General features: G+C 43.5%; 1 protein-coding gene across 1 annotated transcript in view; it reads right to left on the minus strand.

Annotated features, from left to right (window-relative positions):
* Positions 1-5213: 5213 nt before the first annotated feature.
* Positions 5214-26181, minus strand: part of nlk2 (nemo-like kinase, type 2) — a 57797-nt gene continuing 36829 nt past the window's right edge. Inside the window, exons 7-11 of the mRNA XM_076281929.1 lie at positions 24400-24501; positions 13174-13260; positions 11058-11256; positions 9059-9152; positions 5214-8586 (exon numbers count right to left, since the gene is read on the minus strand). Of these exons, the coding sequence (XP_076138044.1) occupies positions 8532-8586; positions 9059-9152; positions 11058-11256; positions 13174-13260; positions 24400-24501 (537 nt within the window). The 3' untranslated portion in view covers positions 5214-8531. The remainder of the gene's footprint in view (positions 8587-9058; positions 9153-11057; positions 11257-13173; positions 13261-24399; positions 24502-26181) is intronic.

Raw genomic sequence — 26181 nt, forward strand, 5'->3', positions numbered from 1 at the left:
CCCCATCTGAGTTTCCACAGCATTCTATTCCAGTTTAATAGCTCATTTATCAAAGGTGAGGTGCTGACTGTCAGTCGCCTCCAGTGTCTGCAGCTTCACTGGATGAATCACACGCCTCCAGCTGGAGCTCCACAATCCCCTTGTTTCATGGTGCGGTGAAGGCTTGGGCTGCTGGCGCCAGTCAATGCCCTCTTTGTGAGGGAGAGGTGGCGCGAGAAAAAGGTCGCTGGTGGGGAGGAGACGTGACGTGACTCGCGGCACCGTACCGCTGGGCACCAGCCTCCCTGCATTCACGTTCCTGAGGCCTGACTGGACTCTGCTCTCAATCAGCAGTGGCTTATTTGCCCTGATCCAACCGCTGATTCCAGTCAGGCCTCTCAGATCTCACATGGTCAGAGAAATCTCCACACAGAAATAGCCTAAGACACTCAGATATGGCATTTAAGAGTTCTCACAACGAGACCTTTTTCAGTGAGGGAAGGAGGGATATTCTGTTGCCACTTTGTGTCATTAGCAGTCTTTAATTAAGGTGGTAACAGAACATTCCTCTGAAGGTCACTTGTGATCCAGGTAGAGAATACCTCCCCCCCCCCCCCCTCATCATCCCATGGGGATGCCTTCTCCCATAGTGAGTGGCCTTGTGCTTGAGGTAAACACTTCAGAAGTCCTAACAGAGGTGTACGATAGAGTGTCCTAGGTGGGAACTACTCTGCTTTGAATCCACCGTTTGTCTATGCTCTAATGAAACCCTGTCCATGCCACAGGCTTCATCTCTGGGATGATATGTAACTTTTGAATATAATGGAAATTGTATATGCATCAATCTCATCTTGCCCGTCTTATATGAACTATCACTCAAAATGAGAAAACAAAAGAGTCAGGGAAAACACAAGAAGCACATACTGTAAATGCATCCAGAAATCAATGCATACAGGTCTGATAATAGATTTGGCAGATATTTTGTAGAATAGATAGCAGACAGATAACACATATTAGGGGGTTTCAACACTCATAATACACTGACTGTTCTAGGTGTAACCTTACATTTCGCCAGACATTCAGGTTCTACCTATATCCGTCTTAAGGCAGTTGATATTATATTCTCTTGGCTACTCTCACCTGAAACCTAAACCTCATGTCCACTCACAAAGAATGTCATCTGAAATGTCACAATGACAGTACAGACAGTACCTGTCAAATGCTTCGACATGCCCTCTTGTGTGTGTGTGTTTTTTTTATTTTTACTTGTATACAACATAGACATATAGGCTACTGAATATCAGAGAGACTAGCTGGGCTACTTCAAAGAGACTAAACCCAGGGATGACCGGAGCACCCAGAGAACTTTTTAACTTGTAACTACTAGTTTCTAACTACTGGTTTCTTTTTTGGGGGGGGATTCTTGAAAGTACCCACTGTTTACAGTACCTTCATGACAGCTTTATCACAGGTGCAATGGTTGAAACCGGGAATTAAAGCGTCGTTTAACGTCTACAAGTTAAAAAGTTCTCTGAGTGCTCCGGTCATCCCTGTGTTTAGTCTCTCTGACCCTTTAGTTCTGGACTGTGAGCACCGAAAAGGCTTGAGCGCAAATGACACCCTTCTTAACAGGCTACTAATTATGTTTTTTTTACCCACTGTTTACCTTCATGACAACTTTACATTATTGCCATTATAACAAGCTTCACTGGGTAGTCACCTGGAAAGCTTTTCAATTTCATTAAAGGAATAATCCGGAGTAAAAACAACCTGGGGTCTATCAGTGGATGCGTTCAACATCTTGCAGCTGCATGGATCTGGCTAATTAGGGCCTAATCAGACCGCAAGCGTGGCTTGTGTAGTCTATTCCATCTGTGGCTGCTGCATTTTATATGTGCATTCATACCAGAAATGTCTCTGATGCACCGCTGCTGCTGCCAGTCTGCCAATCAAAACATCTCTTCACTGTCTCTTTTTAATGGAAACACTTCTAACATGCCCTCTTGTGTCTGTGTGTTTTTTTTTTTATTTTTACTTGTATACAACATAGACATATAGGCTACTGAATATCAGAGAGACTAGCTGGGCTACTTCAAAGAGACTAAACCCAGGGATGACCGGAGCACCCAGAGAACTTTTTAACTTGTAACTACTAGTTTCTAACTACTGGTTTCTTTTTTGGGGGGGGATTCTTGAAAGTACCCACTGTTTACAGTACCTTCATGACAGCTTTATCACAGGTGCAATGGTTGAAACCGGGAATTAAAGCGTCGTTTAAAAAGTTAAAAAGTTCTCTGAGTGCTCCGGTCATCCCTGTGTTTAGTCTCTCTGACCCTTTAGTTCTGGACTGTGAGCACCGAAAAGGCTTGAGCGCAAGTGACACCCTTCTTTACAGGCTACTAATTATGTTTCTTTTTTTTACCCACTGTTTACCTTCATGACAACTTTACATTATTGCCATTATAACAAGCTTCACTGGGTAGTCACCTGGAAAGCTTTTCAATTTCATTAAAGGAATAATCCGGAGTAAAAACAAATTCAATTCAATTTATTATTGAATTCGTATAGCTGGAATTATGTATTTCCCTATCATCCTATTTTTTTTTTAATGCAGGCCTACCTGCGGGCATGTAATCGGCCTACAGGTTTTCTACAGGAATAGCATGTTTGCCCTAGTTATTTTAATGAGTGAAAGAAAAGCAGCCAACAAGTGCTCAAGAGTTTTTAGAATATGACTGATTATTATGGAATCAAATCAGACTCAAAAGTTTTGTATGTGTGTATCACAAAGGAGAGATTCATATGCATAGCATTTGTAACTGCAGAATAGATTTGTAATAGAAGGACATGTTGGTAATGCTGAAATGTTTTTGTGCTGTCACAAATCAGTCCAGTTACAGATTGTGACACACATACACATACAATACATATGAGATATTTTTGATCCCCAAGATGGTTCAAAAGTCTGTGATCCTGCAGAAAAGATTTGTAACTGTATGACAGCCTTCTGTATGTAGAACATTGATTTGTAGAATACATTGTAATGGTAAAACATGTGTAACTGTTGGATGATTTGTAGCTGTAAAACAGATCTGTACCTGTAGAATACATTTCTAAGTGTAGTTCATATTTGTAATGTTGACAGACTTGTACAAATCATTTTCACAGTCACACTTTTGAGTCTGATTTGATTCCATAATTATACATAAAAGTTTTTTTTTATTCAGGGATATTGGTCAGATGAAGCCATGTATTATCACATAATTGTGTGTAATCCATGCATCTTAAATCCATAATCCATGCATCTTAAATAACTTCAATGTTTGGCCTGATATACACACAAGTTGACACACCCAAGGTTAATTGCCAGGTGAGGGGCAGTTTCCACACCTATGATATTATTAAATTCTAGTGCTTGGGTATAAATAGAATTCAATGAGTTTCATAGCTCTTGTGCGACCTCTTTACATTTCATGCGGAGCTGCACTGACTTTGCTGGTAATTGAGCCATGGGGAAAGAAAAAGAGCTGTCAAACGATTTGTGATCATCCTATAGAATCATTTAGTAATCAGTAGGCTGATTACTTCCATTTATAAACCAACATTGAACAATTGGGAAGCCAATAATTATGACACGATCAATATGTTCTATAATTTTAAAAGTACTGTAACAGAAAACATCTTAATTAGGTAGTAGGAACTCCCTACCCTACTCCCAAGTGGTACAAATCCATACTCTAAACCAAATGAGACAATTTAGGGACCATACACTGAAGAAAATGCTGGATTTACTTGATTTTATCGTGTACCTGTACATCTATTGCACAATGAATGAAATGTCTAGAATAAGTCAGTCATGCTGAATGTTGTGCCACAGTATTCACAAAGCATGGTTAATCTCAAAGCATAGCACAAGATACAACTCAGCTCCAAATTCTACTGGTCTTTTTAAACCTGACCCTCTATGTCAGTTCAACTTAATAACCTTGTTTTTTGTGATTGTAACGTATAATGGTTTGACAAATTGGATAACCTTGACTTTCCATTTTTTTACAGTGTATGTCATCATGCTATGTCTCAGAAAGTATTTTACAGTTTTTTAAAAATACAAAACACTAAAGTATTTTGATAGAGTATGAAGGCATTTCCATCATCCCAATCAAATACAAAACTAATTACAAAATAATATTTGGTGTATTTTTAATATGAGAAATGCCCATCCCTGAATGTACCATGCCCATACTAAATTACTAATAATGATAGTAATGATACTGGTGTCCTACTGATATGTCTTGTGTCCCCATAAGAAACTGGGTTCAGTGTCTTCTGGGGTTGTGAACCTTTGGCTGGGTTCGTAAATGTAAATATAAATCAGGTTTCTCGGCCAAGTATACTTGCATATACAAGGAATTTGGTCTCTGCATTTATCCGTGAATTAGTGAACACACAGTGAGGTGAAGCACACACTAACCCAGAGCAGTGAGCTGTCTTGCTACAGAGGCGCTCGGGGAGCAGTGAGGGGTTAGGTGCCTTGCTCAAGGGTACTTCAGCCGTGCCTACTGGACAGGGATTGAACCGGCAACCCTCCGGTTACAAACCTGAAGCCCTAACCAGTAGGCCAAAACTGGCCCTTCACAGGCATTTTGTAAGTCAACAGTTCAACCAGTCCCATGTTATCAGGGTAAGATTAAAATGAGTGATAATTAATTAACATGAATAGTCTTATAATGAGAAATTTATTTGTTGTGTGTATAATAAACTCATTAAATCCCCTGTAAGCTGAGGAAGTGCTATCTGAACTCAATGTTGCCGAAGGGAATCTTGACTCCTGAGCCCTTAACATGGGTGTGGCAAGATAAACCATACATACAGTGTGACTTCCATCATGAGGACCATCTTAACATGGTACTTGCAATATTGTGTAATTCTTTAGCTGAAGGAAAGAGGTGAACCTGCCTAAAGGTGCATCCATAGCAACTCACTGGGAATCTCTGTAGTTCTCATAGGGTAATGACTGACCAGATGACTCAACAGAATGTGAGTAATTCATATGTTGAGTTCTTCAAAATATATCTCAACAGAATCAAAAAAAAAAAAAACTACCCTTAACTATGCCACTCTATCTGTAGTGCCATATTCAGCCACTAGATGGCAATCTGCCTGTCCATGCTGAAAAATTGAAGACAAACATATTTGTTTTAAAAAAAGAAGACAGTGGAGAGGGAACAGCAGTGTTGTCATTTTTTTCAATGTCAACATTTAATGAGCTTGACCACGGTACTTCAAATCTACATTTTTGTTGAGACCAAACATTGTTTTATTTTTCCCCAAGGAAAGATTGAAATTCATCTGATGCGTCTTCCAATCCCTGTGTGACCAACATAAGCATTCAGGCAACTAACAGCTCTCTTTAGTATATATCGTAAAATGTATTGAAATACCATTACCTCTGAATATAAACTTCAAATGTCTTATAAAAAAGCCTGACAGAAGTAGTACCTATACCTTTTGATAGAAGTTGCAGAGGTCATCAGTCTTTCACACATCACACTACCATTGTATCCTTTTATCGGTTTCATTTGCATGTTATAATTTTTTTACATATCCCCCTGAAAATACAAGCATTACCATGTATTTGTACTTCATTTGAACAAAAACTATAACCTCAATTACTGAAGGTTGACACGTCAAATAGGATTTCAGTGAACTAACAGTCAGAGAATACTTGGCCAAGAATAAGGTATGTCATTTTCCAAATAGGAATACAAGGGGCCTCCTTCTCATGTAATTTGAATTTTGATGATGACTTTCATTCCAGAGTGGGAGTTTTTTGTAGGAATATAAAAACTGGAAGGGACATTCAAGTTTTAAATCTCCACGGTAAAATCAAAAATGTGGAGGTAAACAACCAAGTCATTGAGCTCAAGAGGTAGAGACCAACATTGTGAATCCATTATATACATATACACAATTAGTTCAGTGTTTTGTTGTCTAAAGGATAAAATAATAATAATAATAATAATAATAATAATAATAATAATAAAAGAGGGCTTCTACTTCGATACTCATATCCACATCTCTTAAGTACACACAATACACAATTAACATAATTGGCTATGTGTTTCTGCTTATAATTTGGATTATCTCTTCACACTTTCTTACTGCAAGGGGAGTTAAGAAAAGATAAACAAAAACAAAATTATATACATATATAATTATATGGGAGTCTCAGAAACAAAAAAGAAAAAAATCACAGCCCTAAAAATGTGCAGGCCTCACCTTCTATACAGCAGTAATGTTGGAGTCTTCCTCAGTTTTTTAAGAACTGCAAGGTTTTTTTTTTTTATCCACTGTAGAATTTTTCTGATGTTTCATCCTAGTAGCTACTCATGTATATACACAACATATTCAGTGGATCATGAGAGCATGCCATTGAAACATTAAGAAAGAAATAATAATTAAAAAATCATCTAAAAATATATTAAATAGTTTCTCTTTTTTCTGCTCCTGGGTGTGTATGGATAGGTATGAGTGTGACTATACAGTGTATATGTAATGGCGGTGAGAATATTCCTCTGGTTTAATCCTGGGGAGTAAGAGCCTACTTCGGAGCTCGTCTTTCTCCTGACTGGGCGTCACGGCCTGGCCTGTCCTGGGGCTGTCTGAGACCCAACATGCCGACTGAAAGCTAGGGGGCAGCTTTTACAACCCACCTCACAGCACTCCTGCTCTCACTCCATGGTGGTCCATTTCAGCAGAAAAAGCGCATGAACAAATAAATGAACAAATGTTAATACAAGTCTCTAGCATGGTACTTATGCAAGGATACATATGCTATCATTATCATTCTTTTTGATCACACATACACACATGCACACAAACATACACACACAAGCACAACCCACAGGCTCTCACGCACGCACGCACGCACGCACACACGCACACACACACCTTCCTTTGGGGACCTTCAGCCATGTTTTACATGGAATAAATTAAATATCTTCAAGGAATGGTCTAAGATCACCTTTGAGCCTCAGGGTCACATCAATAATTTTTGTAATGTCTGCTGATTTGCCCCTGCTGTTAAAATGGACACTTCAACTTTCTGTCTTTCTCCCAACCTCTCTAACTATGTGCCTGTTTGTCCGTGGTCACCCTGTCCTCATTACAGCAGACAGACGCACCGCATGACCACTCCTCATTGGCTGCCAACTCCATAGAGAAAGAGGCTGAGCAGCATCCTCCTCTTGTCCACTCACTTATCTGTTTCTGAACAGAGACTGTTCAACAAGCACAAGGTCGTCTCCTCTGTCCTTAAAGCGAGGACCTGGCATGACTAAGCCTACTATGACCAGGTCTCGGACAACACTTCAAATAAAGGAAGAGCCCGAACAAAAACATGAAAAGAAAGATACTGCCCCCCCAGTCTGTGAAAACTCAGTTTTGCTCTCAGTTTTGTCCAAAAGACTTGATCCACGCGGGATCTCTCGAGAGCCTTACGTGTTTTCACATCGCCCTCAACTGCCTGCTTTCCAAGCTTCTCGGCAAGGCCACAGCCTCATCACTCTGCAGTCTGTGCTGTTAAGGAAACACAGACTCCGCTGACCTCAGAGTCAAACAGGGCTAACAGCGCTACGCTGACTGGAGCTAAACAAACCAACAAACAAAAAAAATAAATCAGGATATACTGCCTGTTACTACAAAAGTAGGAATGGTGAGACAGAGACTGAAAGAGATGGCAAACACCAAGAAATTAAAATCTAACATACGTTAACTTCTTATCATAATGCTTAACAGTATGAGAGTATAAATAAAATACAGCACATTCAGGTCATCCTTTCAGTCAATAAAGAGGAGAGGTGTGGTTTCTTCTGCATGTGGCTGAACAGACCAGACTCCAGCCTCTTGAAGACAAACGAATAAAGGATGATCTCCACTGCACGCAGGAACTCTCCTCCACCACCTCTTCCGTCTTTCTCTTGCATTTCTTTTTTCTCCTCTCAGATCTTCCGAGCCATGTGTTTGCCTTTAACAGGAAGCGGAAAAGCGGAGCCCCGGGCCCAGCTAACACTTCACATTCCTGTCCACAGTGGGCCTAGGGCCTCCAGAAACACACACACAGACTTGAATGCATGTGTATGTAGGTGTGAGTGCATTCACAAACTTAATGTTCGTCTTTCACCTACAAGTCCAATCCCTCCAACCCCATCCATCCCCCGTTTTATCTAACGAAAACACACTCTAATCAGCAGTGGTTGGTACATCAACAAAAAAGAAAAACAAAAAAAGAAGAAAAAAATCCATCTTCAGTTAGTATTACAGTACACAATGTGATAAGAAAACATCTTTCTTTGCTAGTCCTAGACTCCAGTGAAATGCTACGTAGTTTTCTGGGGTGGGTGGGGGGTTGTGGTGGGTGCCTGGTCCTCTTCAGTAGTTCTGTTCTGAGTGGGGGGGTTTCGTGGTTGGGATGTGAATGAGCTTCATGGAGGACACTTAGGCAGGGCTGTGGCCACCTGGGGGCGCTGGACCTTCCCAGCGGTCAGTGGGCTTTACTCCCACACCAGAGGAGACGGGGGCATCTCAGACGGCTGAGCCACCGTGGAGCTGCAGGAAGGGTAGAGGAGGATGGTGGTGGTGGGGGGGGGGGGGGAGAGAGAGAGAGAGTGCAGGGAGAGTAGAGGAGGATGGTGGGGGGGAGAGAGAGAGAGAGAGAGCGCAGGGAGGGCCATGGGTTGGGCGGAGGTAGAGAGAATGGGTGGAGAAGAGACAGAGATTCATGAGTTTTACTCTCAGCTGCACGGATTTTAGTATTTTAGCATTTTAATGCATTCTTCACTGTCTCACTAACACACACACACACACTCACACACGCAGACACACACGGTGATCATTTTAGGCTTGCATATAGTCCATTTTCATGTGAATAATGCATGTGTGAATATTCTGCCCATGCCATGCCATGCCCACAGAGCTGGGCGCTTGGCACCAGCAGAGGGCACACGGGGTGGGCGGGCGCTGCTGAGGGGCCTGGTGCTTTGGCAGCTGGCAGCGAGCGGCTTTGAAGGGAGCGTCATACCTGATGAAGCTTTTGAACGCGGCAGACTGGGGGTTTATGCAGAGTGGCACGCGGTTCCCCTTCTGCTGCTCCAGAATGAACTGGTGGATGATCTCTGCAAAAGAGAGAAAGGGAGAGAGAGAGAGAAAACAGAAGATGAGGGGATGAGGTGGAGGTGGAACAACGTTAAACCACTTGCAGTCGGCCTTGCTGCCTCAAGCCATCTTTGTACTTTGTCTCCATATGAAAGGAAAAATGCTGAGTTTGGTACAGGGCTTAACACTGAATGGGAAAGTAAAGCAACGCATACAAAGCCCACTGCAAGTATGCACTGGTAGGTTGTGCGAGGTTTGGCAGTTAGCGCCATTTTATTCTTGATTTTCTAAAGCATCTCTTATTTTCCACCGATCAGAGACATGTATAAAAAGCAACATGGGATATACGTAAATGCAGTGCAGTAACCCCACTAAATACAGTGAATAAAGTTCTATAAATACTGGTAGTCATGATGAAAATACCTAATAATAAAAACATTTTATTTAGATATCAATCTAATCTTAATATCAATCTAAATGGAATACAATGATTAACTGAGTTAGGGAAAGTTCAATTAATTAGACATAGTTGGGTGTTAGGCATCTCTGTTCAAGACCATCTTGAGAGGTATTAACAGACAATTACAAATAACAGAGGAAATCAATTAATACCAGTCTATGCTAATCAATGAATCTCCTGACGCACAGTGTCATGTGCTGCTATGCTAAATGACTCCACAGTGTGCTCTGGTGCTTTGCATGAATAGTTCAGGAAACAAGCCCAACCAGCTCTTCTCAGGGTGGCCTTACTTTAAGAAGCTTTGACTTGCCATGCAGTCGACTACCTCCAATCTGCCTAATCCCCAGGGTGCACACCAGGCAAGGGGCGAGGGAGAAAAATAATGTGTGTGTGTGTGTGTTTTCTTTGCTTCATCTCTACATACGCACAGTGTGTGTGAGATAGAGAAGAAGAGCGTAGAGCGATAGAGTGATAGAAAGAGAGCAAGTGACATGGCGAGAGCCGAGATGGAGAGAGCCCACGTGAGAGAGAGAGAGAGTGCAAAGGAGAGAGAGAGGAAAGAGAGTGCAAGGGAGAGTTACAGTGAAGGAGGAGGATGAGAGCGGAGCAGGTTTATTTAGAGCGCTCCTCTGCGGTAAGCCTGCTTTTAGCCCACAGGCTCCCTAATGCCTGCTGACAGGGCAGGCCACCAGTGATCGAGGGGGGGGGGGTTATGGTAGGGCCTGCGCATGTACGTGTGTGTGTGCGTGTGTGTGACAGCATGTGTGTATGTGAGTCTGTGTGTATGGGGTGTCCGTGGGGGGTGGTTTGAAAAGCACAAAACAGGAATTACAAAAACATTGCTGATGAGGGAAAAGCACGAAAGTGGCTGTAAGAGATCTGATTAGGGGCGCTGGGGGCCAAGCGGTGTGATGGCCACATGCTGCGGCGTCCCATCACCATCAGCGCTGAGCCCAGCTGAGCCGAGCCGCCCACACATCAGGCCCATGTCCTTAACCCTAATGACCACACATCAGGCCCATGTCCTTAACCCTAATGACCACACATCAGGCCCATGTCCTTAACCCTCATGGTGCTAATTGTTAGGGTCTCTTCATGAGCACACATCAACAGGACTACAATTCTATAAAAGCTCTAATAGGGATTCATGCACATGACTGATCATTGCACACTGACCAAGAACTCAACAGCACTCTGTATTTACTCGTATAAAATTCCACACCTGTCAGAGACCACATTAAGAAGACCACCACATTATGAAGAGGGCAATGGTTTTTAAATCACACACATACACACACACAAAATCTGAGTCCTGCAACTACAGTAGACAAAAGGTGACAGGGAAGCAGATGTTGTTTTATCTTTGCAGTATTCATATAGAAAAGCAACAGCAGCCCAAGCAGGAGCCATCACAGAGCATGTGCCTGAACGGCCACCTGAGGTCATCTGGACACCCTGCACTCACCTTTCACCTGTCTGACCGATGTGAGATTCTTCTCAAATCCGTCGTCGAACTTGGGATTGGTGACCGGCTCGAAGTCGCTGGTGTAGACCCGACCCGTGGAGGTGGTGTAACAGCACTTGCACATGCAGGTGTGGTAGCGCAGGCGGCCCTCGTCCAGGTAGGGGTGAGCCAGCGCATCCTTCGCAGAGATGCGCTTTGACTGGAGGAGACGCAGGGAAACAGAAGCATGACAGGTTAACCTACTGACACTATCAGCGGAGCAGCGGAAAGACTTCCAGGACAAGCCACAGGAGCAGGGTCCCTCCCTGGTTAAGATCCTCTTTATTTTTGTTATGGACCACCCCCATGGAATTTCTGGTAGTTACATAATTCAATATATGAGGCTGTGTTAATAAGGACACTGCAGCCTCAATCTGTAGCCTGGGTACTCCAGAGGTTGTAGAGGGTGAGAGGAGACCCATATAAATAAATATGAGCTTTGCAGAGCAAACATATTGGGCTCTCCTTTATAACACAAGTTCTTACGTACAACAGAAAAGGAAATCATGTCAAGCTATTTCAATTATTAGGGTGCCTTCATTTGTTAATTTCATAACCAAGGCCAAAGTGCCTTTGAGGGCAGCTCATTTGGATGGGTCTTATTAAAACTGTAGGCTTTGTGGTAGCTGCATCTAAGTGTTCAGTATCTGGTAGGTACATCTAATCTAATCTCTGCAGTTTGACAGCATAACATTGATCTCTCGGTTACAAAATTGACCAACGATTTAGTTATTGCATGGCTACACAGGTTATGCAACTACACTGCACAGAGAGAGTAAACAAATCCAGTAGCCTAACAGTCAGATCAGAGCCTTAATGTGCAACCAACGGTGAGACAGAAAAGGCATTTTTATGGATTTTACAGCATACCACACTCTCCTTGGTTAGACTCTACTCTCCCATTTCCCATTCTAATTGATCTGTAATACCTGGGACAATTCCATAAAATATCTGTTTCGTTGTCACTGGTCATTAAATATGCTTTGTTGCCGACATGGGCCACTGAAACTAACATAGCTCTATAAATTGGCCTTTCACAGTAGGTCTGTCGGACTAGTACAGTAGCACCAGCCACATAAAGCTGTTTGTACACAAAATACAGCTCTAGTTGTTGTATCATGCATGTTCTCCACCTCATAAGCACTAACTCCATATTTCTCCCTAAACACATAAGGTTGCCCATTCCTAAAGTCTTTACATACCTTTCCACTTTATTCTACATCACAAATGTCCCTAATGTCTTATGCAGGTTGCTTTCATGCGTTTATGAAGCTCATAAGTCAATATATGAATATGTGAAGACCACGGCAATGTCTATACTTTGGTGGTTTGAATGGTGCTGGGCTTTTATATGTAATCATTTCACAATATCATTTTTCAATTTAAATATTTTCATAACAGGTACTGATGTCTGATGACAGAAACAGAAGCAGATACATATTAGAATTCCTGTGGATACAATTGGCCAGAGAAACCAATTCAATGGTGCACCCATAAATGAATATGCCGTTTCACCTGTCCCACAAAGGCTTCTCTCCATTCTAGCATCCTATGAGGGCGTATATGCAAATAACAATTCTTCTCAATTACTCCTTTTGATGTTGCGCCATTTGGGGACTGTTGTTACATCACATATGTAAAGCAGTTTGTTGTCTTATGAAGTTAGGGCCGGTTATATTTTGAAGTCTAATGTTGTTCTACATCCTGGGTTGCCAGCTACTGTATAATCTTATAAGTCTGGACTGGAGAGCAAACTGCCTTACAGCCAAGCTAATTGATGCCAGCACCACATTTCCCACTGTAGACCTGGAAGCAAGAGGGATGAGTGAAATTAAATGATCACTGCATCATTGCATGTGCTCACTGTGATAAGTGCAAACCTGAGGAATGAGGATCCTTCCAAATGTTGCCCAATATTGTATATATAACCTTCATAAGCCACATTTAATTGATATTTCCGCTATCAGGTGCAGTTAATCATAAACCTTCAGTGTAAAATCAGTCAAATGATACAATAGCATTTCTGGCTCAACAGCCGAGGTTGTGGTATTGATCAGCAAGTGCTGTGGGTACTCACGGGGTCAAAGACGAGCATCCTGCAGAGCAGATGAACGGCTTCATGAGTGGCCTGGCTGGACAGTGTGTAGAGGACTGGAAGAGAGGGCTGCAGGAGACACACACACACAGACACAGAGATTCAGCAGCTGCTCATATGCCCGTGACAGAGACTCACATACAGGACTGTAGATTTGTCCGTCCCGTGCAGTGCACTCTTTCTGACTAATCAAATCAGGGCATGCAGATCTCCCCTCATCGCGATCCTTCCATAATGGGCTAAACTAATGAGCCAACAATTGCCTCAGCATTTGTTTACGTCCCACTCACACCATTACTTCATTGATTTTTCTCATTTTCAATGACTGAACAATTGCTTGAGTGAAGCTTTACATGTACAGAGAGCAAACCCACAAATTCAAACTTAGAAACACAGAAAACTTGGATAACAAATACTGACCAACAATCAGCAATGATGCACCAAGCCTTTTCGTTGGAAGGAACTCTATGCAAGCAATACATCCTATTTGGCTTATTTTCTGTCATAAACATAATTCTGCCCCTCACTCTGAACCTAAATTCAAAACTTTTTCAATCCTTATCGATGAAAAAGAAATAACAGAACAACCACTTTACACAAAAACTAAAAATTTACACCAACGCAGTCCAGAACTAAAACACAAGACATCCCACAAAACATTCACTACAGCAAGCAGTTCCTGGTGTTGGAGAAGGCAATTAGGACACTAGGATATGGAATCAAGAGTCATTTGAGGGAAGCAATCGCCGGGTGACATCTCGTTCCCTCTCCCGAACAGCAAACAGAGTGATCTCTCTAAAATGATAGCGGCTGCTTATCTGAGAAGGATGTGGGACAAGCAGAACAATGAGCCGGAGTTATTTTTACACTGTAATTATCTCCTCCGTTCCCCACCACCACCACCTACTACCTCCAACTGATCCATCCATACAGCCCTCTCTCTCGCTCTCTCTCTCTCTCTCTCCCTCTCTCCCAGCAGAGCAGCAAAGTTGATTGAAAAAGCCCACCGGTAATCGTTTGCTTCCCCGATTAGTTTTTTCCTCCCTGTTTTCTGTGCCTAAGTGATGTGTGCAAGAGTACTCTCGTGTGTGTGTGTGTGTGTGTGTGTGTGTGTGTGTGTGTGTGTGCGTGTGCGTGTGTAGGGGTGGGGTGTGTGTGTGTGTGTGTGTGTGGGGGGGGGGGGGGTTGTCTGCTGGTGGCTGACTAGCTGATTGAATGGCAAGGTAGTAGGCAGACAGCTGCTTCACTCTCTCTCTCCCCTTCATTGGAAGCCCCCTCTTCCTCACATCAGATGAGATGAGTGGAGAGGGGTGAGGAGGAGGATGATGGTGAACGAGAGATGGAGAGGAGAGAGGAGAGAGAGAGAGAGAGAGAATGAGAGACTAACTGAGAGAGATGAGTATTTCCTCTGTTTGGGTCTCAGTGGAATTCTATGAATGTACAATAATGAGCGAGTTTTTCCTCAATGGAGACAGAAAGAATGAGTAGGGGTGTCATATTTGTGACAGTCTGCTTTTTGAGTTTTTTTTTTATTGTATGTATCTACTTGAGTGCTCTCGCGGATGTCTCTGTGTGTTTTTTTTTAGTTTGTCTGTGAGAGTGTGTGCTTGCGTGGGAGTGTGGCAGAGAGCACAGTAGCATTAGAGTGCATTAGCTCAGGATTAGCTGGGGATGTAGCGCCAAACAGATGAAGGGGGGAGCAACCGAGTCTGAGGGAGAGAGAGAGGGAGAGAGAGAGAGAGAGAGGGAGAGAGAGAGAGAGAGAGAGAGGGAGAGAGAGAGAGAGAGACATTTCCTCCACCCCGATGCCCCAGTCTGAGATAATGCATAATGACTAAGGAAGGAACAAGCGAATAGTATAATCACCACACTAACACTCTGAGGTCCCACACCACCAAAATAATGGGATGGTGAAATCCCTTCACACACTGTTGGCCCATGGTGTCTTGAAAGACAGGATGTGCACCCAATCACCTTTCACATTCAGGCCACCTACAGTCCTGAAGTAACCTGCTGTAAAGACTAGTGTTTTTTTGGCCATAGCATTACATCACATCCTTTACTGAGGTCACACCTTTGGCAGACTGATAATGAACTTGGTCATCAACTGTGGAGTTGCTCCTGACTTTTTCCATCCCAATTTTGCACTGACGTTTACCTTCATTTAGATCTGCTGCATAATATGAAGACATCTTGTTCTCATAACACTAACAGTGGCTAAGAGGCCACCTGGTGAATGTGTCTGCCATGCATGGCCTAAAGGTTCGGTCAGAAAGAGCTAGTGGCTTCAGCGGTTTGAACAAATGTACTTGCGAGTAGAGGCCCCCTCACTCCCCCAGCATGTTGTGCAGCGTCGACCCAAACACTCGAAACAGACAGTGCTGATAAACAGCACAAGCAGGAAGGAAGGAAGGTTTGCACTCGAGAGGGGCTGAACAAGGTCAGGGATTTCACAACATGGCACACAGCTCAGCCAAGATCATTTGAATTACCTCAAGTTCTAAGGCCACCGTCAACAACCTAGTGCTGGATTCTTTACTTTCTTTTTTAAAGGGACACCAGGCAAGCCTGATGCTTTTTCTCTACTTAACTCCCCCTCGCTCGGTCTGCCCTTTTCCTTTTCTTTGCGTCTTCCGTCAAGGGTTTTCGCTGCTTCTTCGCCGGCTCTGCCATTATACACACGTTTGCAACAATCGCTAGCGTTTCTTTAGCCTGCCTCTGTGCTGTGGATGCAGGATGTAAACTGATCCTGCTTCGGTCGACGGGTACGATACACTGAACTTGCAAGTGGGATATTCTTCCAACAGGCAGTAGAGGCGGACGAGAGAGTCTTCATTCGCCCTGTAATGAGTCATTTAACCATATATTTACGAAGATGAGTAATTAACACGAAAACGTTGCCTGGTGTCCCTTTAACATCAATTCCATTTATATATCCCATTATATTTCATTACTTTCAACCCCATGATCTCTTATCTTGATTCCACTGGCAAATATGAACCATAAGTGTGATCAAGTGTCAGTGCAGGTGGAGAGCAGCATGTGTGTCCTGTACTCATCTGAATAAAAACTCATAAGAGGTTTCCATTAAAGGTACACTATGCAGGTTTTGGTATTTTTGGCGACTGTAGAGATCCCTAGATTCACGATGTAATTATATTTTACTCTCCTGTTGTAAATAGCAAACGTCTCGTGACTTATCCCCCTGTACACAATGAAAATGCTTTTGTTGTGGAGGTGAAGGATTAACAATAGGCAAAAACTATCTCCAAAGAGCTATCTACTGACAAGGTAATTGTTTCACGATTCTCACGAGATTTGTCGTTCTTGAAGTTGCATGGCTGGTTTTCTCGGTACCGTCTCGCTATGTCTATGCTGTATAGCTATGCTAGGTGAACGATTTGCCTATTACAAGTTTACCATCAAATTGGCTTCGTAAAGGTGAAAATCTTGCATAGTGAAAGAGAGAATGAGAGAGAATGGGGGGGGGGGGGGGGTAAATATGCAGGTGGGTCACCAAAAACAGAGTCAGTGCAAATACAGATCCAGTAAACTTCTGACTAGTCAACAAGGTCTTCCCGGCATATAGCCACAAGCATCAGTCAGCGCAGGCTTCCTGTGTGGTGCACCGCAGGCCATGTGACCTGCCCCTACTGGCAGAAGCAAACCCCCAAACCCACCGCCCGCTCTCCAGTGAGCCCCCGGCATGCCTGGAAACAGGTAGAGCAGTAGAGCAGCAGAGCACTGTTCCCCCCCCCCCCCCACACACACCAGCTTGCTCTGTCTGTGGCAGGGGCTTGGGGGCCTCCTCCTCCACAGCCATGGGACAAACAAGTCATTCATCACCCGCCACTGTGTGACAACAACAACAGCACTGTCTTTCCATGGCCTCCAACACAACAACAGAAAGCAGAGGCTGGAAAATTAAAAAATGAATCTGGGTAAACAACCTGTAGCACTTACTGTATGCAGCGTGCAACAGGAAACCAAGTATAAAAATCCAGCCCTGGTAAAAATATGTTTATTTGCAATTGCTAGGCAACTGTATCTTGAATGTACAGAAATGGATAACTAAATACTTTAATATTGAAGAGATGAGAAATCATTCTACAATTTATGAGGGGGAGAAAAACAGATGACGTCAGAAGAGTCACTGCATCTGACAAACTAAAAAGGACAGACATTGATGCTGGTGTTGGAAAGGATGACAGGAAGAGAGAAGAGAATTAGGGTGTAAAAGTGTGTGTGTGTGTGTGTGTGTGTGTGTGTGTGTGTGCACACCGACAGAGCCAGAGAGAGAGAGAGAGAGAGAGAGCTCAGAGAGCAAGGGGACGTGAGGTGAGGTGATGAGTATACCGGAAGCCAATCACCAGAGGTGGAAAAAGTACTAAAATATTGTACTCAAGTAAAAGTACCAATACTTTGATGAAATATTACTCAAGTACAAGTTAAATTACCCATCTGAAAATGTACTCAAGTAAAAATAAAAAGTAGTTCATTTAAAATGTACTTTAAGTAAAAGTTACTTAAAGATCCTCCCGCTGTAGCTGCCTGGCTGCCTTAACTGCTGGCTGCAGCTACTCGAGCTAGGTAAAACCGATTGTTGACGGGGGTTTTTTGTACCACACTAGCCTACTCGATGTCGGTGACCTCCGGAAACGGAGATCTATGTGAAAAATCACGCTCATCCTTGCTCGCTAACAGTAATCCAGCACAACTGAAAAGCTGCTCAAAGGCAGCTGAGGCAGGCAGGCCCGTGTTGAGTTTCAGAGAGAAACTGAAACTGTTGGAAAGGAGTTCAGCAGATCCAAGGGCGTCGGACTGGGGGGAAAGTGGGACTGATTACTAGGGCCCCAATGGAGGATAGGGCCCTTTAAAATAAATATATTTTATTTTATCTGAATATTTTCATTTACAAATTAAATGTCACACACATCAGGTGTCACGCAAAGCAGTTAGGTACAAGAGCTTGGCCCCGGGACTCAGTAGCGCCCCCTTAGGTGATTGAGGCAGTGGTTGGCACATACTTTGAGCTAGACGCATCAAATTTGGTAGGTGTGTGTATCTCCTCAAGATGAACAACTTTCATATGTACAATGCATTAGCCACACCCAACAGGAAGTGAGGTATTTGGGATTTTGTGCGGACTAAAATGTGATGAATTGTGATGCCAAAAGAGGATCTTCCCATAGGTGAAAACGCATGAAATTTGGCACACACGTCAAGAGGTACCATGAATACACAGGGGAAAAGCCTTGGCACTGGGCGTTGCCCAGGAACTCCATAGCGCCCCCTTATGTCACTGTGACTTGTGGTTGGCATATAGTTTTAGATACACACACCAAATTTGGTGGGTGTGTGTAACTCCCAAAAACAATCTACTTTTGTATTAACATGCCATTAGCCAGGCCCACAGGAAGTGAGGTAATTGAGATTTTGTGCTTTGTGGACATGATCAATTTTAACGTACTCCTCCTAGACGGTTGATCCGATTCATGTCAAAGTTGGTATACATGACGCCGAGATGTTCCTGATTATAAATTGTGAAGCTTTTTTTTGATATGTTGTAATTTGACGAAATGGCGAAATTATTAATTTTAATACCCTTCCACATAAACAATAAATGTGTCATAACTCACCATGCATGGCTTGAAATGTTTTATATTTCACAGGTCATTGAAGACCATGTTAATGATAATATTCACATGCCCATAATGCATGTTTGGCATAGCGCCACCAACTGGCAACAGAAAGAATGACAATTACACTGATGTGACATGATCATACTGCTCCTAGACGGTTTGTCAGATTCATGTGAAATTTGGCAAACATTATGCCAAGATGTCGCTGATGTTAAATTGTGAAGGGATTTTTGATATGTTATATATTTGATATGATTTTAATATCTCACCACATAAAGAGGAAATGTGTCATAAATCACAGTGCATTGAATGAATGGTCTGAAACTTATCAGGTTAATAGATATCATGATTATGATGATATCCAGACACCCAATTGGCCTGTCTGGCATAGCGCCACCACCTGGCCAAGCAGGAAATGTGCCAGAAATGGACAATGCCTTAAGTGATTGATCCAAAACTTTATAAAATATTGGATGTCATTATTGTGATGATATTCACATGCATAATTCACAGGCCTAGCATAGCGCCACCATCTGGCCAACCAAAAAGTGTATCAGAAATGTTCTTTGCTTAAAATGAATGGTCTGAAATTTCTCAGGTTAATATATATTATGATTATGATGACACCCAATGGGCCTGCCTTGCATTACGCCCCCACCTGGCCAAGCAAGTACATGTGGCAGAAAATAAAATACAAAAACAAATAGCACACGCATCAAATATGTACATTTCACAAACACACCACGTCGGTGCTTTGTTGAATTCCGACATGTCACGGGTTGCGGCCCGCAGGTGCTCGGGCCCGCCATTGCCGCTTGCGGCTATATTTGTCACTGGAGTTCCGGGCTCGATTTTTTTCCCTTCCTTTAGGTTTTCGTTAGTCTTTACTTTTTTTTTTACTCAGTAACGGATTGGATTTGTGATGTAGCGAAGTACAATACTTCACTCAAAACGTAATCAAGTAAAAACAAAATTACAGATTTTAAAAACTACTTAAAAAATACAAAATACACAAAAAAAACTACTCAATACAGTAACGTGAGTAAATGTAATTCGTTACTTTCCACCTCTGCCAATCACAGATAGAGAGAGACAGAGAGAGAGAGAGAGAGACAGAGAGAGAGAGAGAGAGACACGGAGAGAAAGGGGCCTGAGCCAACTCTCACACTCCTCTTAACTCAATGACGCGGTGAGGAAGTAGCATTTGCCAAATCAGCCCACTTCCTGATTCAGTCAAAGCTTCAACCCAAGCGAGTCAAGTTTCAAAAAGAAAGATCAAAGCCTCTTCATCTCCCTCATCGTCATCATCATCATCTACATCAAGCATTCATTAAACCAGCTCATCTCATGTCATACGGGGGCATCAGGCTGGAGGCACGAACACTCCCCCATCCTCACTTTATTGAACAGATAAAAGAGCTCTATCCATATATTTGGAGAAGTGGGATAAAGACTGTGATACCACCTGGATATTTAAACTCAGCTCAGCACTAATGAAAAAGCTCTCATCTCAAAAAAATAAAATAAAACATAACATTTTCATTTAGAGAACTGTGCTAAAGATAAAAGCTGTAGTATAGCATAACAACTAAATAAATATATATTTTTTAAATTGACCTTTACATTTTTAATAAATCATAATGTTCTTTGAGATCTGCAAAACAATAACGACAGCATTTGTGTTGGCTGTGTTATGTTTGGCGACGATGGCCTTAGCAAAAATATGCAAGAAGCTTGCAAACATTCTTTATCCCAATGCGTGCAGGCTACTGTAGATCCCCAGACACACACACACACACGGTACTGTACATATAAAGTTATCAATCATTAATGCTGACCCCACATAAGCGTCAGAGCCAGTGGAAGCATGACATGAGGGCAGTGAAACTTGATCTGACCTCACCATGTCCAACTACAAGCACGCACGCACGCACAGGCACAAGCACGCACGCAACCCCCCCCCCCCCACACACTCACACACACCCACACAGCAGGAAAGCACCATATGGGTGCACAACCAAGATAGTGCAGTGTTTGGGGGGTAGGAACATTTTGTACTTTTCTCTCATTAATTCTCTCAATGTAATGCAGTCAAGTCAGCTTCATTGGAATGGCATCCCATCCATTATTAACGAACACCACAGTGAATGGGCCCCTACTGTATGTGTATATGTGTATGCATCAGCAGGAGTATTCTGTTTCCTGAAATGTTAAGGGTCCAGGTCAGGTGGCACGGAACTTGTACAACCTTTTCAGCTGTATACTCTCCTCTGTTGCAGTGAGCAGGACCAGATTGCTGTAATCATATACAGATACTAATTTAGAAATGGCTTTCAGGGGACTTTAACATTGTAAAGCTAAGTGGGTGGGTACTAGTACAAGTGTCTGTGCTTTCTGGCTGTTCAACATACACAGCGATTTGGGTGCTCTCTGTACAAGGTGTTAGTGGCTTGATCAGGAACGCAGGAAAGGAAAACAGGTCATCGCTTGGAAGTGCCTCTCGTATGACACCCCTCAAACACTACACTTGATAAAGTATACACATAATTGGGTTGTGGCGAACATCAACAATATTCTTTTTAAATTTTGGTTTTACAACGCTGAAGCAGTTTTTGTCCTTTATCGAGAGGAATTAAGGCCCTGAATATTTCACAGCATACCTGTTCCATTAGGTAGAACAAACTGAAATTTCGCAAACCTCTGTCCTTCTCTCTCTTACTGCTCCCCTCCACTCCTTTCAGGAGGACATCTTCTGCAGAGGAGAGGAAATGCACTCCCCCTCCATCACTGATGGTAAGAGCCTTGCAAAATTAATAGGAGTAATGAGCTCCCATGTGGAGGAAGCAGCCGATCTTTTAAAGTCAGAGCTCTTTTTAGATTCTCTCTATGCTCCCTCCCCCTCTCCTCTCTCCCTCTGTCAAACACAGATCTTCTTTTCACTCTCCTGCTCCTCCTCTGCCTCGTCCTCCTCTCTCCTCAACCCCGCACTGTCAAGACTGGCCACAGCCATCTCTGCCCCCTGCCCTTCACTCTGACATCCACAAGCATGTGTGAAAAGAACAGAGAGAAAAAAAAAACGCCAATAGAGCCTAAAGAAAAATAGATACATTTTTCCATGACCCATTTCCTGTGATTCTGCCATTGCAGGAGCCTGGGTTTGGCCATTGGTTCTGTCTCTCTCCAGTGGTGGTGAAGTGGCATGGTGAGGGTGAGGGTGAGGGTGTAAAGCCCTGTTTGGGCTGTGGGTGCTGAGCCTCTCCTCTGCCATCTCCACCAGCTCCAGGTCTCTGTCCCTTCTGTCGAGCCCAAACCCTCTCATGTGCAACAACCCCCACACACCAGTCCACCTACACCACCAACCACCGTTTCAGACGTTCCAAACCTCATCGTCTTAGGTGTTGAATGAATTGTTTAGGGGCTAAAAGATGGCCTTGTCATATATGTACACTTATGCTACTGTGCATGAGACTGCAAACTCACTGAATCTCCATGCATATCCAACCCAAACTGCTCTAAAACATCAGAGCCCATTCATGCATGTCTTACACACACTGTCTTTCTCTTACTACAGTGTCATGGTTCAGCTACTGTATGCACAAAAGGCCTGGAGCATCAGATGTTTTAACCAACCAACATGTCTATGGGCATCATAAATGTATATTCTACATGCTCAAAGCTCAGCCGTCTTACAGAGATGATCTGAGTTGGCTTTCACCATCAGTGCTAAGAGACCAACCAAATACCTTGCCCCCCTTCAATTTCTAAACATCCCACTCTGTAACCTGGAAGCCAGTCAATGGGCATGATTAAAACAGCATGCTTCTGATGGCTAGCCTGGTGGACAACTCGCCACACCAAGGAGAGACAGAGGGTGGGGATGAGCAGAAGGGAGGGAGACAGAAAGGCAGAAAGAGAGAGAGGCACTGAGTAAAACTGATAAAGAAAGACAGAAGAAAGAGAGAAAGTGTGAAGTGACAAGGTCAGCCAAATGGCAACTTGGAAAGTGTGTGTGTGTGTGTGTGTGTGTGTGTGTGTGTGAGAGACACTTGCTTAGGAGCAGGTGGACAGGAAGTGTGTGTGTGTGTGTGTGTGTGTGTGTGTGTGTGTGTGTGTGTGTGTTCAGCCTCTCCCCTAGATGAATGTGAGAGTGAAAGGCTGGGGGGTGGGGTGAGTGGTTGCTAGGCAAGTGGCCAGCGAGAGAGCTGAGCATTGTAAGAGGTCGATGAGAAGAAGGCAGCGACACACACACACACACATACACACGTACGCACACGAACAGACACGCACACACTCCAAAGCTTGCGTTGCACTTTGTGCTCTTCCTCAGGAAGGGTATTTTGCCTTTTGGGATGGGCATTTGCAGAGAGACAGTGAGCCAATATCCTCATGCCAATCAGGCATAGACATGCGCACGCGCACACACAAGCACAAACAAACCAAAAACTGACAAACTACAAACTACTCCATTTATTGTTACTGTAACAGGACTACATGGCTACACACATGTCAGTACAGAAAGCACTGAACCATTTGTCCAGAACCATGCAGGACAAATAGTGACCAAGTCTGTGGTGTTAGTGTGCGTGTGTGTGTGTGTGTGCGTGTGCTCGTGCTCTGTATGTGTGTTTGTGTGTGCCAGGAGGCAGTTAATCATGTGATTTGGCTTCAGCACAACCAAAGCCCATTATATCAGAATTAAAATGAAAGAAGAGGGATAAAAACAAGACCATCAAAACTAATTACAACAATCAAAATCCAAAATAAATACAACTCAACCTGTGCACTTGGCAAACTGAACAGCGGAGAGGGAAAAAAAGAGCCCTTGTCTCGACAGCGGCGTCTCAGCAAATCAATGAGGTTTGGCTAATGAAGACACACAGGCAGAGAGAGCAGGGGGCGCGGGGGAGCTCTGGGGGGCTCACGAGGAGGCTCTTCTCAGGGCCAGGCTCCATGCTGGGGGCCAAGGAGAAGGAAGGGGGGGGGGGGGGGGGGGTGCGATCAAGATGGACAGCCCCCCCCGCCGTCTTGACAGAAGCTCGAGAGAAGGAGACCATAAATCAGGAAACTCAGGCTGGTCGATAGCGACTGCCAATCATTTTCCTGATGGGGGTCAGTGATGCAGGACAAACGAAATAAACAAACCACCAGAACAACAACTGCATAGTTCACTCTGACCCTCTCCAAAGAATGCAAGTTGGTGATGGTAGTAATTACAATCTCGAAATCCAAAAACCTCCACAAGTTTGATAATCCAAAAGAAATAAATAACCACAAAAACAGAGAGACCGATAAATCTTTATGCTCTTTAGTCCAAAAACAGAGAGACCGATAAATCTTTATGCTCTTTAGTCCAAAAACAGAGAGACCGATAAATCTTTATGCTCTTTAGTCCAAAAAAGCGCTGCAGGTTTGCACTAGAAGCTATGAACACCGTCATGCTCAAGGGAAGCACCTATCCAAAGGCAGAACACACTTATCAACCTAGTAAAAAATCCACCTGCGAACACAGAGATAATTCGGTATGCAGAACCTCCTCATCATGGTGCGCTGGGTCAAAGTGCCCTACCTGTTTGTGGGGTCCCCGCAGGATGTGAGCTCTGGCCCCCTCACACGCAGTCCTCATGGCCTCCAGAGACGGGGTACCCAGCAGGTCTGTGATCAAGTCGAGCTGGAGGAGAACACACACACACACACACACACACACACACACACACTCAAATGTATAAGATGCCACCCCACCAGTATCTCTGCTGTTGTCTGTGTGAATGCATATACCCACAAACACAGATAAGCACTCTGACTGTCAAGTCTTACTGAGGAAAGAACGTCCTCTTACACAGCATGTTTTCCGTGCATCTTCTGTATAAAGTATCATTAAGGGTGAAAGTATCATTTAACAGGAAAACAATGTGTGTGTATCATTAACATCATGAGTGAGTTCAATTCCCTAAAAGGTCACATGCTGTAAAAATCCAACCTCTCTGTACTGCAAGCTACATGATAAAAAAAAAACATCTGTTAAATACATGAAGGCAAACAATCCTTATTTTTTTGGTTTCTGGCCAACTGGATGTTTTGGTGGTTTTGAACTTAACCATGAATGAACCCTCTCTCTAAACGCTAGAGCTGCATGTATCCTCCTGCTCGCTCACACCCTCGCTGACAAACCCAGAGGAGACATGGTACCCACATGAATCTTCAAAAACCCATTAGCATCAAAGCCCACACAGCACGAAATATTATCACAACACAGCGCGCGAGAATCCTGTGTGGGTTTTTCCGAGAGAAAGCCACCACAGAGCGACGCGGATCCCTTTAAGTTCTGCCTACTGCTACCCGTCTTGAGCCTTAAAAGGATTGGACGGTGCTTTGCGGTGCCTGAGTACATTCTGGGGCCTGTCGGCCACAGAGCCTTAAGGACTTCACTGCAGCTCACCGCCTGGGTCTCCTCCGAGTGGGGTTGGGTGGGGTGTGTGTGTGTGTGTGTGTGTGTGTGTGTGTGTGTGTGTGTGTGTGTGTGTGTGTGAATAACAACAAAGAGCAGAGAGGCTTTATCTTCCCCTGCAACAAATAAATAAGTCAAATGCCAAAGCCACATATCTGCACAGGTGTCTCCCCCAGGGGGCATTGCACATGTGTGCTTCTCCAGGCGCATAGCTACAGTACTGCACCAGCACAGACATGTGTCCACCACCACGCGATGGCCAGAGGATATGAGAGAACACGTGGACACCCCAGAGCTATGCTGCCCTAAAACACGAGCTTGACTCCTGTCTTCACCTCACTGATACAGGAGTTTGCTGTAGCGGATTCTGTTTGAACAATTTTTCATCACAAGAAAACTGCTACTTGGAATGAGCTGAGAGCAGAACTCAAGATAAATGGCTGTTTCTGTGTGAATGGAGAAGAACTGCAGGGCCTATATTCAGTAATGGGTACCCAGCTAAGTGGAACATGGTGACAAGTATTATTTTGAAACACTGACAAGCTTAAAGCAACTTGAACCATGACTACCAAATATAATGTTGATAGAAATTCCTACATTTTACATAAAAACACATATTACTCTGTAATATCTCTGCACTTCAGAGGAACACACATTACTCTGTAATATCTCTGCACTGCACTTCAGAGGAACACATATTACTCTGTAATATCTCTGCACTGCACTTCAGAGGAACACATATTACTCTGTAATATCTCTGCACTTTAGAGCAGAACTTTCTGCCAGAAATTGTGGCATACTTGGGTCTGAGGTCACTAGAGACAGACTAGAGTTGACCACAGTAAATGTGTGTGTTGCTGCACTGGTCACTGGTTCCAGTGCTGCAGAGCGCTCTGTGACGCA

Source organism: Alosa pseudoharengus, unplaced genomic scaffold (assembly GCF_046254945.1).
Source record: "Alosa pseudoharengus isolate Yale_2024_CS ecotype anadromous, Long Island Sound unplaced genomic scaffold, YU_APseudo_1.1 YU_APseudo_1.1_scf_13, whole genome shotgun sequence".
Taxonomy (NCBI): domain Eukaryota; kingdom Metazoa; phylum Chordata; class Actinopteri; order Clupeiformes; family Clupeidae; genus Alosa; species Alosa pseudoharengus.